The 15,659-nt window shown below is 43.4% G+C and overlaps 1 protein-coding gene across 1 annotated transcript in view; it reads right to left on the bottom strand.

The window, feature by feature from the left end:
- Positions 1–1,108: 1,108 nt before the first annotated feature.
- Positions 1,109–15,659, bottom strand: part of LOC309548317 (tRNA wybutosine-synthesizing protein 4-like) — a gene marked incomplete at its 3' end in the record, with an annotated part of 68,194 nt that continues 53,643 nt past the window's right edge. The window contains exons 12-14 of the mRNA XM_082248256.1: positions 2,929–3,116; positions 2,218–2,353; positions 1,109–1,339 (exon numbers count right to left, since the gene is read on the bottom strand). Coding sequence (XP_082104382.1) covers positions 1,109–1,339; positions 2,218–2,353; positions 2,929–3,116 — 555 coding nt within the window. The remainder of the gene's footprint in view (positions 1,340–2,217; positions 2,354–2,928; positions 3,117–15,659) is intronic.

Raw genomic sequence — 15,659 nt, 5'->3', positions numbered from 1 at the left:
GTATGTAATGGCAAGGGGTGCTAGGGATGTGCTGTAGGATCCATTGATGATTGCCACTGGGGGATCAATCATCACTGGTGGGGATCTTTTTTTGTGTAGGGGGTCTATTGTTGCTGGGTAGGTCTATTGTTGCTGGTGGAGAATCTATTGTTGCTGGGAGGGGGTCTTATATTCGCGGGGGGGGGTCTGTTGTTGCTGGGAGGGATCTACTGTACTATTGAGAGAGACAGGTCTATTGTTACTGGCTGCTGGAGGGTTAGATGATGCTTGCTGCTGGGAGATCTGTTGTTGCTGCTGGTGGTCTATTGTTGCTGGGATGGTATTTTGTTGTGGAGGGGACATTGTTGTTGGCAGAAGGGGATCTATTTTGCGGCTTGTCTTGTTGTAATTAACTAGTTCCATACGAATGACTTAGCACCACAGAATTCTACTTGGTTCTGTATTCTCTAAAAGGGGTGGTACTGGGAGGTGGGTAGGGGGTGGAACCAAGGGATGGTGCTCGCAGGTGGGTAGGGGCAGAGACAAGGGGTGACTCATAAGGGAGGGGGTGTTCCTGCACCTATTCTCTGAGAAAAAAAAGCCCTGCTTATACAAATATTTGCAAATGTGTGCAAACAAAACCCTCTGTTAGACAGGGCCAGATCGGTTGTTTTGCAGGCTGACAAGTGTGCGGGGAAATCTTTTGTTTCTGCAGAAAACATGCTTATCCTCCCAGGGATGCTAGTTACAGAGAGGTTATCCAAAGCTGGCCTACATTTTATTTTTTCGCAATTGCTGAATCCTCCTGTTGGTGGCAGTATAGCCCAAAGGTTTAAGACTTCCTATTTCCCTTGATTGGACGAGAATTCAATATTTTACTATATACCCAGGCTTAGAGAAAACCTAATGCCCTAACAGCGCCATGATAACGTGAGAAACAAGTTAGGAAAAGGCCAAAAAGTGGACTTTCTTGTCTCAGGGATGCCCCCTTTTTCATTTGAGGCTGGTCAGTCTCCAGCATTTAAACGAACCGATAGCCAGATCTCGACTCCTCCAAACTCCCTCTTCTTAACCCAGGAACCTCTGGCAGTCTTGTATAACCATCACATGCCTGTGCAGTCGGTAGAGTTCAGCTTGAGGACATCAGCACACTTTTCAGACCTGCCAGCCCATCTTCACCAAGGCCTGGTGAGATGGTCAGACTTAGCTCAGAGCTCAGATTCACCACTACAGGATGAGCATTAAGATGAGTCCCAAATGAGAAGCAGGTTCCACCTCCGCCCAGAATAACAATCTGCTTAGAATCTTGAAGAACAACAGAACTGTGACCATGAAGCATTAGCGGCCATGACAACGAAGCCTGGGAGCAAAAGGACAGTGTTACAATGAAAACCTATAAAAGGGTGTCAGACAGAGGAGTTTTAGGTGAGAGGGCGAGGAGGGTAAAGGGGTCAAGGCGTGTGAGGGAGTGAAAGACAGATAATTAATGGTTTGAATTGTTTCAGATGGGACAGTAATATTTGTCAGCAATATCTCTCAGGAAATGTAGAAAGATGAATGGTTTGACTTTTCAGATTGCTAGAATATTGCAGGAGTGTCTCAGACCCTTGCTAGATAGTGAGATGGGGTGGGGTTTGTTATTGGCAAGTGTCTGTATTCCATTGTTCTATTGTTTCTGTCTGCCTTAAGATAAACTAATTATGGGATGTACATGTGTATGTGGATTGGCTGCTAAAGGGGAGGGGGGATTGTCCTACAGTGTATATCTCTTTGTGCATGTGTTTGAATAAACAGTCCATTTTTACCCCTTCATGAAGTCTCGACTCATGTTTGGGGGAATCTGTTACAAGGGATTGCTATGCTCTTCATACTCCCTTGAATAATCACTAAGCTCTTCTAAGAGCTTGTTCCTCCTTCACTCTCTGGGGAAAGAGGAGGTTCACCCACTGGAACCTGGAGCCTTGTCGTAGGTCCAGGGTGGGTAGGTGATGGCGAGAACCCAACCAAGCTGCGGCAGTTTGTGGGGTCTGAGGTGGTTATGGTGTCTGGTGGAGTGCTTGGAGCCCTCGGGAAGCACTAGGAGCATCCGTCAACTGAGGTACCCAGTCGGGGTGCCGGTTGATCAGTTACAAGGCGTATATGGAAGGGTGAGAATGAAAGGAGCAAACAGTAGAGGGTTATGGGGAAGGTGTTATGTGTGTTTTGTGGAAGGATGGTTGCCCTCAGTCACATACTCACAGTGTTAAGTTGAAATTCGCTGACTTCTCCGGTCTTCAGATCGACCACGGCCAGCCCTGGTACACCTCGTCTGTGAATCCAAACTCCTCCTACCAGAAGCAACTTATCTCCAATCACATGTGAGGTATGAGCGTACCTGGGGAGAGGGCAGTGATCGTGTATAAAAAAAAAAAAAAAAAAAAAATTAAGGAAGGTTTATGCTTAAAAAAATGAAATGCATCAAAAAAACCCAAACTAAAAACTAAAAAGGGGAATATTACATAAAAAAAATCACCCTCTAAAAAAATAAATAAATACACCATTCAAAAAAACCCAACCTCCAAATAAAAAGGTGCAAAAATAGATAAAATCCTCACCCTCTAAAAAAAAAAGAAAAAAAACAAAACAACTAAATAAATATAAAAAAAAAAAAAAAAAACAAAAACACCCACCTACCTAAAAAAAAAAAAAAAAAAAATTATAAATAAATGACACCACAAATAACCCTACCCTCTAAATAAAAAAGCCCCCAAATACACCCAAAAAGACACCTTCTATATTAAAAAAAATAGATAAAAAATACACACACATTTAAAAAATCCTACCTTCAAAATAAAAAAAAGACCCAAAATACCACCCAGCTCCCCATGCTCTAAATTCAATAAAAATAATATTTATTATAACAGAGGCAGTCAGGTCACCAGGAGGTGGAGTCTAGGAAACCCCCATTACCTGGGAGTCAGAGGAGGGCTAGTCTCCAGCTTTTCCCACTCGAAATGCGTTTGACGTGGATGAAGGATATAAATTGATCCTGTGGGAAGACCGGATTTGAGGAGACCCCCAGATATAACAGCTGCACCCTTCCATCCAGAACAGCTGTGACTATGACACCAAGGAGGAACAGTGCCTGTAACCCGGACCTGCAAAACCAAACAAGCCATGGTCATACAAGTGGTGGGAGAGGCATCATCAAATCACATTATAATGACTCCCAACACATCCGGCTTTATGAAGACTGGTGGGAGGTGCTTTATTTATGGGATGGGATGGTTCCTTCCATGAACCCGTATGTCACTGCAGGACTTAGCAGGTGTAACAGAACCAAGACCCACACTGTGCTTGTGGACTTCCGTCAGTATATGGCTTCCTTCAGTCTTGAACATAGAAATCAAATTTTCCAGCCGCCCCCATACAAAACTAGCCGACAACTTAGCTTGTTCTGGAACCTTCTGCTTTATTGAACAGTCACACATAATTTATATACAGAATGGACCTCCCCCTCCTGATCAGATTACCACACACAGGTCAGGGGTTGTCTGATTACATTATCATATGTAGATGAATTTGTATACAGAAATAGAATTAACCTGAACTAATTATCTAGCTATCTGGACAGAAACAATATGTGTGTTCATTAACAATTAATAATAGGACAGACAGGCTTAACAGAATCCACATCACACCTTAATACACAGACAATAGGAAGAGATCACCAGTGACAGATTGTTTGTCTCTGACATTGAAGTACCAGACACATTGTCATAAGTGTAAACACATAACCCATTTGAAGCAATCTAAACCATATTCTCAGTGTCAATTAAGTATCGGTCTTTCACTCCCAGTGACGGTGAGTACCGTCACGGCAGGGTCTTAGAAGTCAGAGAAAACCCAGATGGTCTCTTTGAAGTGGAACTTCAGGATCCCCCAACCCATCAGTATTTTTTTTAAACCCTACATAGTTTTTTTTTTTCTTCAAGTCTTTTTTCCAGTCCTGTGGCATAATTCCCGGCTTTTCTACCTCTTCAGCAGAGGCGGGAGGTGGGCATTCTTCCAGGACTGAGCGGCTCTCATGTAACGACATATGAGCACTGCTCAGTCCAGAAGAACCATGACCCCAGCCTGTGTGATCAATAATATTTTAGACAGTAAGGCAAGCATTCTTCCTCCTGACCACCAATGTAAAGCTGGCCATACACTAGTAGATTTTCTAACAAACATTTTGTACAAAAATTCTCATCAGTACACTCAATGACATGATGACTGTCTTTTGAAAGTACTTTAAAAGTTTGCATTTAACCACTTGCCGACCGCTCACTCGAGCTCTACTGCGGCAAAGTGGTTAGTTCCCGTCCAGCGACGTAGACCTACATCGCTGGACTCCTCCCCTTGTGGGCAGCGCACGCGCGCCACCGGAGGCTCGCTCCCGCTGTATTCATTCACAGCGGGAGTCGGGCCAGGGGAGGAGTGGCGGTGATCACCGCCGCTGCTCTTCCCCGATCGTCAGGGAATCGAGTTTGGAGATCCGCCTGCTTGTGTAAACAAAGCGGGCGGATCTCCTAAGTGACAGACAGTGACAGATTGCAGGGTTCAGCATAGCTCAACATGCGATCTGTCCCTGTGTCACTCAGTCACCTCCCCCCACACACGTTAGTAAGCACCAGGCATACATTAACCCCTCCCTCTCCAATAAAATTAACCCCTTCCCTGCCAGTGTCATTTTTACAGTAACAGTGCATATGTATAGCACTGATTACTGTAGTAATGTCACTGGTACCCCCAAAAGTGTCAAAAATGTCAGTCAAGGGTCCGATCTGTCCGCCGCAATGTTGCAGTCCTGCAAAAAGAAAAAAACAAAAAATCGCAGATCGCCACCATTACTCGTTAAAAAAAAAAAACACCAAAAATGAGAGATCTTTCCCTTACACCGAAAATGAGAGATCTTTCCCTTAGTAAACGCAATAACTTTTGCGCAAACCGATCAAAATACGCTTATTGTGATTTATTTTACCAAACATAGGTAGCAGAAAACAAATTGGCCAAAAATGTAAAAAAATGTAGATTTTTACATTTTTTGGGGGGGGAATTTCATACAAAAAATGTGAAAAATAGTTATTTTTTCAAAATTTACGCTTTTTTTTTGTTTATAGCGCAAAAAGTAAAAATCGCACAGGTGATAAAATACCACCAAAAGAAAGCTCTGTTTGTGGGGAAAAAAGGACGTAAATATCGTTTGGGTACGGCGTTGCACGACCGCGCAATTGTCAGTTAAAGTCGCACAGTGCCGAATCGCAAAAAGTGGCCTGGACGTAAGACAGCAAAATCCTCCGGTGGTAAAGTGGTTAACATTCGGTTTTGAAGTAAATGAACTTTACCGAATGAAAAAAAAAAAAAAAAAAAACATAAAAAATGTACTTTAGAAAATGTTTCCATCCTGCTCCTTCGTTTTTTTTTTTTTTTTAATTGCAACTGAGGTCGAAAACAAAAAACACCGATTTCACGAATTATCAGAAAATTGTACAAACATTACTAAAATGTTCAATACACAATAAATGCTGTGCTATGTGAATGCTAAATGACTGTACAAATCAGAATATAATATCAAAATAATATTGAAAATAATATAGTGAAAAATTGTCCAACATATAGTGAAATATTGTCCAACATAAATGTGCAATCACCAAATAACAACGAAAGAGTCCATGCAAATAACCGATTGCAATGAAAATATAAAGAAGAAAAAAAAAAATAATCAAGAAAAACACACAGTGCTTGATCCAATTTTTTTTTTTCTTATGGAAGTAATGGTGGCGAGTGCGGCGGCAAATCTGACACTAACGGGGAACTGAGAAAATCTGGCAGTCCTGGTTGGATATCGTGGAAAGAAACTCCATTATTCTCAATGCATGTAGAGACTGGAGTATGGTTGAGATGAGTGTCCTCTGAGTAATGCCATCTTTTTTTTTTTTAAATTTTATTTATTTATATCAAAGAAACAAAACAATAAAGGGAACATTCCTTGTTTACATTTTACAAATATTTCGATACAATCCTTATACAACCTATACAATGTTATTATTCACTTCTGCCCATATCTCTCTTACTTTGGATTATATCCTTCCATATTTAAAATAAATTGCCTTGATCCCCCTTGTTTCTCTCATTTTCCTTCCTATTTTTAAATATCCTATACCAAGATCAGGATGAAAGAAAGAAGACAAAGAAAGAAAAAAAAAGAAAAGAGAAAGGGAAAAAAAAAAAAAAAGGGACGAGAAAATTTTTTCTATGGGGTGGGGGAGGGGGAGGAAAGATAAAAGGGATAAGGAATTGATTATATTAGTTGGAATACTTTGGGGTAGGTTATTTCCCCCTGACTAGTTCCTGAGCCACTTCGATTCCCTCATCTATGCGAATCTGCCAAAGCTTCTTCTGTGGAAGTCTACTTACAATATTTGTTTTTATTGCGTAAGCCCCTATGGTGTTTCTCTGTTTAGCCACTTAATTTTTTCCTTTAGAGGAAGGAAGTTCCTTCTCAGTAAGCCTGGAGAGGGAGTGTGTATATAGGGGTATGGGAGAGAGACCCCAAAAAGAGAAAAAAAAAAAAAAAACCCTATTTTGTGATTTTCCCATCTGTGTTTAATTTGTGTCTTAACCCGTTATTCATTGTACCATTTTGTGCTCCAACTATGTCTCACTCATCTTCCTCTCTTCCTTCATTTCATATCGTCTGTGTTCTATTTCCCTCCACCTCATATCCCCTTGTGGGGTTTATCCACTCGTGAAGGAAAAAAAAAAAAACCCTAATTTTGTGATTTTCTCATCTGTGTTTCATCATTTACGTGTCCTATTTCTCTCTTGTTTATTTCTTTTTATTTATTATCTTGAAATTTGTGTTCCCCTTTTCTTTCCCTTCTCTTTCTTTTCCCTTCCCCCCTCCCCTTCCCCTTTCCCCTGTCTTCCCTCCCTTTCTTTAGTTATTTTAGACTCCTTCCTCCTCATGAGGTAGGAGACAGTGACAAAAAAAAAAAAAAAATTTTAATCTATTTCTCTCCGTCTCTCCCTCCCCCCATTCCACCCCCCCCCCTCTCCTTAAGATATGTTTATCTTGTTCTTTACTCTGCTAAATTCAGGGCTCTTCCCTCCTCTGAGGCTATAAATTGATTCCACGTGGCCCACCTTTTAGTATACAGTTCTCTTTTACCTTGTCCAGTTAGGATCATATCCTCAAATTTATTTATTTCCTCCACTTTATGCATCCACATATTGATGGTTGGTGGGTTTGAATCCCGCCATCTTAAAGGGATACATGCTTTAGCTGAGTCTAGCAAATGTCTTAAAATCGATTTTTTATATTGTCGATCTGTCCATTCTGTTGCGTGAAAAAGAAAAAATTTGGGGTCCTCCGAAATTTCAAACTCAGTAAACTTCTGAGCTATTTCCTTGATCTGAAACCAAAATCTCTTTATTTTAGGACATTGCCAGAATATATGATATAGACTTCCCCTTTCCTCCGTACATCGCCAGCATCTATCCGATGTTTGTTCTGAAAATTTGTGTAACCTTGTTGGTGTATAGTACCACCTTGATAGTAATTTGTAATTTGTTTCCTGTATTCTTGTACATATCGAGGATTTAAACGTATATTTTATTATGTGCTGTAATTGTTTTTGTGTGAATTCAATCCCTAGTTCTTTCTCCCATCCACTAAAGTAGTGAGGTCTATAGTCAGTAGGCGGAGCTATTATCAGGGAATATGTCTTTGAAAGTATGTGGGCAACTGCGTCTTTTTGTGTGCACACTTTCTCAAAGGCCGTCAGTGGTCTATCAAATTCTGTAGGGGGTGGAAGTGATTGTAGATAGTGATTCAGTTGTAATGCCCTCCAATAGTCAAGTCCGAAGTCCCCTCTTGGGTCCTTCAATTCATTTATAGTTACCCAAGCACCTGCTTTTATAAAATGGGATGCCTGGAATTTCCCTCTCTCTCTTATTCTATTAAATTGGGCATCCTGATATCCTGGGTTAAATGCTGGGTTCCCTAATACTGGGAACAATGGTGAGTACCTTGTTGTTATTGCTGTATTTCGGAGGAGTTTTCTGCATATCTTAATTGTGGTTCCTACTGTTGGGTGTTGCATCGTCTCCTTATTTAAAAGGCCTGGGCACCATGGGGCCCTCTTCAAAGGTATAACGCTTTGCGTCTGTTCTATGTTAGGCCATATTTTGGTTTTAGTATGACAGCACCAATCTATGAGCCTGCCTAGATGTACCGCCTGGTAGTATCTTGATATGTCCGGAACTGCTAGACCCCCATTTATTTTAGGTAGATATATTAGTGTTCTCTGGAGCCTAGGTCTTTTCTGACTCCATATGAACTTTTGGAATTCTGACTGTATCTGTCTAAAGTAAATTGACGGTATTGAAATTGGCATCGCCTGGAACATGTACAGGAACTTCGGTAAAATGGCCATTTTCAAGATATTACACCTTCCGAACCATGAACTTAGTCCCGTTTGCCACCTTCGTAATTGTTCCTTTACTTTGTTCATGAGGGGTGGAAAGTTGAGCGTATACACCCGGGATGGCTCTGCCGGCAGGAGCGTTCCCAGGTATTTTAACTCCTCTCCTGTCCATCTCATAGCAAAATTTACACATAATTGTGACCTTAGGTCATTAGTTAGCCCAATTCCCATAGCTTCGGATTTTCCTAAATTAATTTTCAGATTAGATAAAGCTCCGTATTGTCTGAATTCCTGCAGAAGGTTGGGTAGGGACAAGAGTGGGTTCATAAGCGTAAAAAGCATGTCGTCTGCATAAGCCGAGACTTTCTGTTGAGTGCCTGCTATATTTATTCCCTGTATGTCTGGGTTGTTCCGTATGGTGCATAGAAAGGGCTCTAACGTTAAAGTAAATAGTAAGGGGGATAAGGGACAGCCCTGTCTTGTCCCGTTGGAAATCTTGAAATTTTTTGATAAGACACCATTTGCTTTGACTCGGGCAGTTGGATTGGTATAAAGTTGAGTTATCCAAATTAACATTTTTTCCCCAATCCCCACGTATTGTAGTACTTTGAACATAAATTTCCAACTGACCCGGTCAAATGCCTTTTCAGCATCTGTCCCAATAAAGATACATGCTTGCTTAGAGTTTTTGGCTACATACAGGAGATTAAGGGCTTTTACTGTATTATCTCGTGCTTCTCTATTAGGCACAAAGCCCACTTGGTCCAGGTGTATCAGGGAGGGGAGGTGAGGTGAGTCTGTAGTCTGCTTGCTATAATTTTGGAGAGTAATTTTGAGTCTGTGTTGAGTAATGATATGGGTCTATAACTGGAGCATGCTGTCGGATCCTTTCCTTCTTTTAATAGCACTGTTATATGTGCTCTTAACATGTCTTCGTGTTTGGATGGTTGTATAGCAGATCTGTTAAATAGATCTACCATCTTTTGACCTAGTCTAGGGAAGAGTGTCTTGTAATATTGAATTGGTAGGCCATCTGGCCCTGGTGCCTTCCCTGATTTGGTGTTTTTAATTGCTTTCTGGAGTTCTTCTATTGATATGTTTGCGGACATCGACTCCCTCACCTCCTCTGGTAGGCCCGGCATGCCTGATCTAATAATGTATCTAGTCATCTCTTCTGACTCCTGTTTTTGTGTGTCTAGATTGTATAGAGATTCGTAGTACTTCTTGAATTCCTCTACAATTTCTTCTGGTTTTTCGGTTTTCTGGCTTTTTGAGGAGACAAGTTTAGGGATATATGTTTTTGTTCTTGTATCCCGTATAGATCTAGCTAGCATTTTCCCACATTTGTCCCCTGACTCATATATTGTCTTTCTGGTTCTCTGTAAGGCTACTTTAGCCCTATATTGAAGGATATCTACTATCTGTTTACGAGTGTTAGTGATTTCTTTCATCAGTTCTGCATTAGAGGCGTGTTTATGTCGGGCTTCCAATTCATATAGTTTCTGTGTAAATTGGTTCATTTGTTTTATACGTATCTTTTTGAGCCGTGCACCGTGCTTTATAAATATACCCCTGATCACTGCCTTATGGGCCTCCCATACTACCCCTAGACTTGTCTCCTCCCCTTCGTTATTTTGGAAATAGAGCTCTATTTCTTTCTCTACCTCCGATATAACTGTTGTTTCTTGTAGCAAACTTGTATTTAAAGTCCATGTTTGTGATCTGACTAGGGGGGTTTCTTGTAGGATATAAGTAAGTGTCAGTGGAGCGTGGTCTGACCATGTTATAATGCCAATTGTTACTGATTTGACCGAGTGCAATTGTGAGTGTGGTATCAAAAAATAATCGATCCGGGAGTATAAAGCATGTGGTGTGGAAAAAAAGGTGAAGTCCTTCTCTCCTGTATGTAGCAATCGCCATGCATCTATCAAATGTGACCTGTATAATTGTTTTGCAACCCTTCTCTGTGTTCTGGGTGGGGTAGAAGATGTGCCAGTTGATGTATCCTCTGATGGTATTAAAGGCATATTCATATCACCACCCAGGATAAGCTGCCCCTCCTGAAATTCCTGTAACTTCTCTAAGCATTTTCCCAGGAAGACATCCTGTTGAGTGTTTGGGGCGTATATTGAAGCTAGTGTAACCTTGGCATTTCCGATATTCCCCTTAACAAAGAGAAACCTGCCTTCTGTATCTGACATTGTCTGTGTGCATGTCCATGGGATTTTCCCTGATATCACTATTGATACCCCCTTAGTTCTACTACTCGTACTGGTTGAATGGTATACTTGGGGAAAGAATCTATTTTTAAGTATTGGTGTTTTGATTTCTTTAAAATGGGTTTCCTGTACGTAGGCTATATCTATTTCTGATTTTTTCAGTTCAGAGAGTAGAATTCGTCTTTTCTCCGGCGTGTTTAATCCCTTGACGTTTAACGTGTATATTTTAAGTGTAGCCATTATGCTAGAATATAGCAGCTTGGAGCTAGTCAGGGGGATTTGTTAGGGGAGAAGAAGGAAAAAAAAAAAAAAAAAAAAGGAAGAGATAGAACCTAGGAAATATAAAAAAAAAAAAAAAAAAAGAAATTGTGGGCTATTTTAGGCGTCCAGTGGTCATAGACCAACAATTGGTCGCTTGCCCTGTAGGGGTCTAGGTGTGGAGAACAGCCTCTTTGGCATCTCCAGGCTCCCATCAGTCGGCCCATCTTTACTCCTATTGGGGTTTCGATCAGTTTAACCTTATCCTAATTATCCTAATTACTGCCTTCTATCTTACAACTTTTGTCCTTGGCCTTCCCACCTATCTTATCTTGTCGCCTAGGGGTATCCAGTTGTTTTAAGTCCCCCATCGTCACATTTTCATTGTGTTGGGTGTATCTTAGTCTATATCTCCCTTTCCAATGCTTTCAAACCAGGGGGGGGGAGGAGAGGTATGTGCGTACTAGGGGAGACCACAGAGGGGACAGAAAGAGGAGAAGGGGGATGGGGAGGGGGGGATCGGGGAGAGAGGAGGTAGGGGGCAACATAGGTATCTCTGGAGACGAATTTCGCATACAATCTTATACAGGGGGAATACACTTTACCTAAATTAATCTCTTTTATTTATTGGCGTTATGTTTTCCCACGTTTCCTAAACTCCTCTTTTCTTTCTCTTTAACTAAATTGTGTCTCCCTCTACATCTAAACTGACCCGGGAACCCATATCACCCCCCCCCGCCCACCCCCCCACCCCCATGGCTATCCCCAACCGAGCCCCTCCCCATATATATACATTCATAACCATCCACCGTTTCCCTCAAAACCCCTTCCCTCATCCCCATCCCCTCCCGAACCCTGTACACAGAAAACTGTCAATTGTTCCATCCTCCCCCTCCAACCCACCTCACATTAACCCTCTTCAAAGATACTCTCGTTCCAGGAGGGGGAAGGGGACAAGTGGGTGTAATCAATTCAGATCAATTCAATACATTCCATTACCATCTCGTCCCTTTACCCCGTACTCCACCCCTCCTCCCCACCTCCCCCATTTAATCTTACATATTTGTCATCTGGACCACCAAATTTGTTTTAGAATAGTATTTTCCCCTCCCCCCTCCCCTCCACCCTCCTAAAAAAAAAAAAAAAAAAATATAAATAAAAATAAAAAAAAGAGGGCATGGTCCCCTATAGTCTAAGCCCCAGTCGGGCCCCAAAAAGAAAAAAAATATGGGGGAGTCCATAAAAAAATCGGGGGGGGGGAGGGGGGGGGGGCAATCACATCTCCATGTTCTTTTTCCTCCTGAATAAAAAAAAAAAAAAGAGGAGAGTGTCCCCCTTTTCATTGAAAGGTGTAAATATTCCTCAGGATATTCTGGAAAAGTTCCAGATGAAAATGGGGTGTGGGTATGGTGTAGGAATCATTAAGCCTTGGTCTATCTTGGTGAAGAAGGAGTGGTGTCATATAGTGTGTTCTCAGAGACAAGAGAGGTAGGAGAAAAAAAAAAAAAAAAAAGTAAGGGTGAAATTGAGGCGGATACTCCCTCTCTCATGTATTTGGGGGGTAGCAATCAGTGGCGGGGAAAAAAAGGGAGGCTGGCATCCTCCCAGAGACAAAACATGATAGGTAAGTCACCGTCTTGATAGGCAAGAAAAATACCATATGTCAATGTTCCATTACTTAAGCATATTTAGTTCAAGACTCACGCTACCGGGCGATCTTCTCCTCCATAGACCCCCTCCGCGGTCTTCCTTCCATTCGTGGTAAGCTAATCAGCCAATTTGAGACGTTTATGGGGGGTATCCCCAAAAAAGGGAAAAGGCCTGTTAATTCTGTAGGGTGCCGCAAAGTAAATGCTCTTGCCTCTTTCCGAAAAGTCACGGCTAGAGGGTATTTCCATCGATATGTATATCCCTCCTTGCGTGCAGCTTCCAGTACTGGGCGTAATAAGGCTCTCCTCTGCAGTGTTGACTTGGACAGGTCTGGTAATATTTTGATAGCCATACCCTCCAGATCTACTGTTCCGGAATCCCATGCTTGCCTTAGGATTTTTTCCTTCTGGGTGTAGTAATGCATCCTACAGACCACGTCCCTTGGCCTGTCTGGATCCGTAGATTTGTAGCCTGTTGCCCGATGGACTCTATCCAGTTCTATTGAGTCTGAGAGGTTTAAGCCAAGGATTTTTTGAAATAGAGCTGTTACCTTTCCTCTCAGGTCCTCTCCTCCCACTGACTCTGGGATGTTCCTGAGTCGTAGGTTATTCCTACGGCTCCTGTCTTCTATATCCTCTAGGTGTAATTGAAGCGAAATGACTGATTCCCTAGAGTCCTCCCGGGTCTTTTCTAGGGCTGCAACCCGCGTCTCCAGCGCGGTGGTTACTTGCTCATTTGTTTGAACTCTCTCCACCACTGCCTGTATATCCCTTTTTACTGCTTGTAGGTCCCTTTTGTGAGTCTCCTCAATCCTCTGTACAAGGGATTCAATCTCTGTTCGTGTAGGGAGGGCTCTCAGCAATGCACGGATCTCCGGGTCTACCTGTGAGCTAGCTGCTGTCTGCTGGTTCCCCTGCGTGCCTGAGCCACGTGTTCCCGCCACAGACGCCGTCTCAGACTCCGCCTGCGTCTCGCTCTGCGGACCGCTCGCCTCTCCAGCTTCCTCCTCCATATGTTCCCCCACGGCTGCACTCCCGCTGGACGCCGTCGGGGTCACGGATTGTGGAGAGCGGAGGTATTGTATTATCTCCTCCTTTTTCTTGCCTGGTGTACGGACAGCTGTACTTGCCCCTCGTCTTCTACCCGGTGACATACCGGGATTCTCTCAGTGTTTGCTCGGGCCGGCTGTGGAAGCCTGGAGCTTAGTGTGTTAGCGTGCTCTCATGCCGCTGCCTCCAGGCCACGCCCCTCGAGTAATGCCATCTGAAAGTCTTTTCGTCTCCCCTGGAGGGAGCATAGGGTGTTGTGGAGGGTGGTGTGAATGTTTTCGTGTTGTATGTATGTTTGCTAGGGTGGGTGGTTGTCTTGTTGTCTGGTTGCACTCAATTTGCAGATACTGCAGATGGTAGTGCTACTTTTCGGGCTAGTTGTGGCCCTAAGAACAACTGCGTATTTTACCTCCCTTAGGGCTCTTTCACTGGCGGACTCCGTTTTTCTCAGCGGGGGGATCGATCCGCTGATCCCCCTGCTGAGCAGGCGGATGGCAGCTCTGTCTCTGCGCTGTGTGCGGAGACCGGGCTGTCAGGTCCCCATTTTCCTCTATGGGGGAATCGGATGGGAATGGACCGTCTGTCCGTTCTCATCCGATCCGCCAGATGGATAGAAAACGGAATTTTTGTAAAATCTTACCTGTAAAATTCCTTTCTCTGAGTCCTCCGACAGTCGCCGCCTCTTCATATTCGTCACAATGGGGTATTAGACTTTGCTCCGAAGGAGTAGCTAGGCAACAGAATATGTTAACATTAAAGCTTTTAACATATCCCACCCTCAAGGGGTGGTCCCCTCAGTCAATACCCTCCTACTTCCTGCAACCATATCTCAGTTTCAGTGGAATAGCAGTAGAGTATATAACCAAAACCCCAAAAGAGGGGCGGGGGCGGCGACTGTCGGAGGACTCAGAGAAAGGAATTTTACAGGTAAGATTTTACAAAAATTCCGTTTTCTCTTACGTCCTCCGACAGTCGCCGCCTCTTCATATTCGTCACAATGGGGACGTCCCAAAGCAGTGCAAACATGAGGGGTGGGAAACGCATCCGCGCCGTAAGGCAACGCAGTCTCCGCATCAAAGAAAGGAACCTTACCAAAGGAAGGAAACCAGCTGGGCAACATGAAAAAGTGCGCTCAACAGGAGCAACAACCCAGGAAAAACAAATAACCTAGGGATAAAAAAAAAAACGTATCCCAACAGCCAGGGATCCCAACAGGTGACCCTAGGGAACAGCCGCACTAAGAACCTTGCGGCCAAAGGAAGCATCCGCCGATGCCTGAACATCCACCTTGTAGAATTTTGTGAAAGTGTGTACGGTCGACCAGGTCGCTGCCTTACACACCTGGGCTACAGAAGCCCCATGACGACAGGCCCAAGACGTACTCAGAGATCTAGTAGAGTGCGCCTTCACAGGCATAGGGGGAACTTTCCCCTGCAAGACATATGCCTGTTCAACGGTCTGCCTGATCCATTTGGCGATGGAAGAAGCCGACGCTGCCATGCCCTTCCGAGGACCCTCTGGAAGAACAAACAAAGAATCCGTCTTTCGAAAAGACTCAGTCGATTTAAGGTAAACCTTAATCGCCCGAACAACATCCAAAGAATGTAATCTCACCTCTTTCGGATGTTTAGGCTTCGCGCACAGCGAAGGCAAGACAATATCCTCATTGAGATGGAATTCCGAAACTCGCTTCGGAAGAAAAGAAGGATTAGGTCGCAAGACCACCTTATCCAAGTGAATAACCAGATACGGAGACTTGCAGGACAAAGCCGCCAGCTCCGACACTCTGCGAGCCAAAGTGATCGCAACCAAAAAGGCGACCTTTTTGGACAACATAGACAACGAGATCTCCCTGATCTGTTCAAAAGGAGCACGTTGTAACACAGATAGAACGAGATTCAAGTCCCAAGGAGGCAGAGGTTCCCTCCTAGGAGGAACCAGATGCCGCACACCCTGAACAAAAGTGCCAACCAAGGAGTTGGAAGCCACGGTACGTTGAAAAAGAACGGCCAGCGCAGACACCTGACCCTTTATCGTAGCCAGCGCCAAAC

This window comes from Pelophylax lessonae, assembly GCF_965119305.1.
Source record: "Pelophylax lessonae genome assembly, chromosome: 2".
Lineage (NCBI taxonomy): Eukaryota > Metazoa > Chordata > Amphibia > Anura > Ranidae > Pelophylax > Pelophylax lessonae.
The sequence above is the reverse complement of the archived record's forward strand: the minus strand, read 5'-3'. Positions and strand labels throughout refer to the sequence as shown.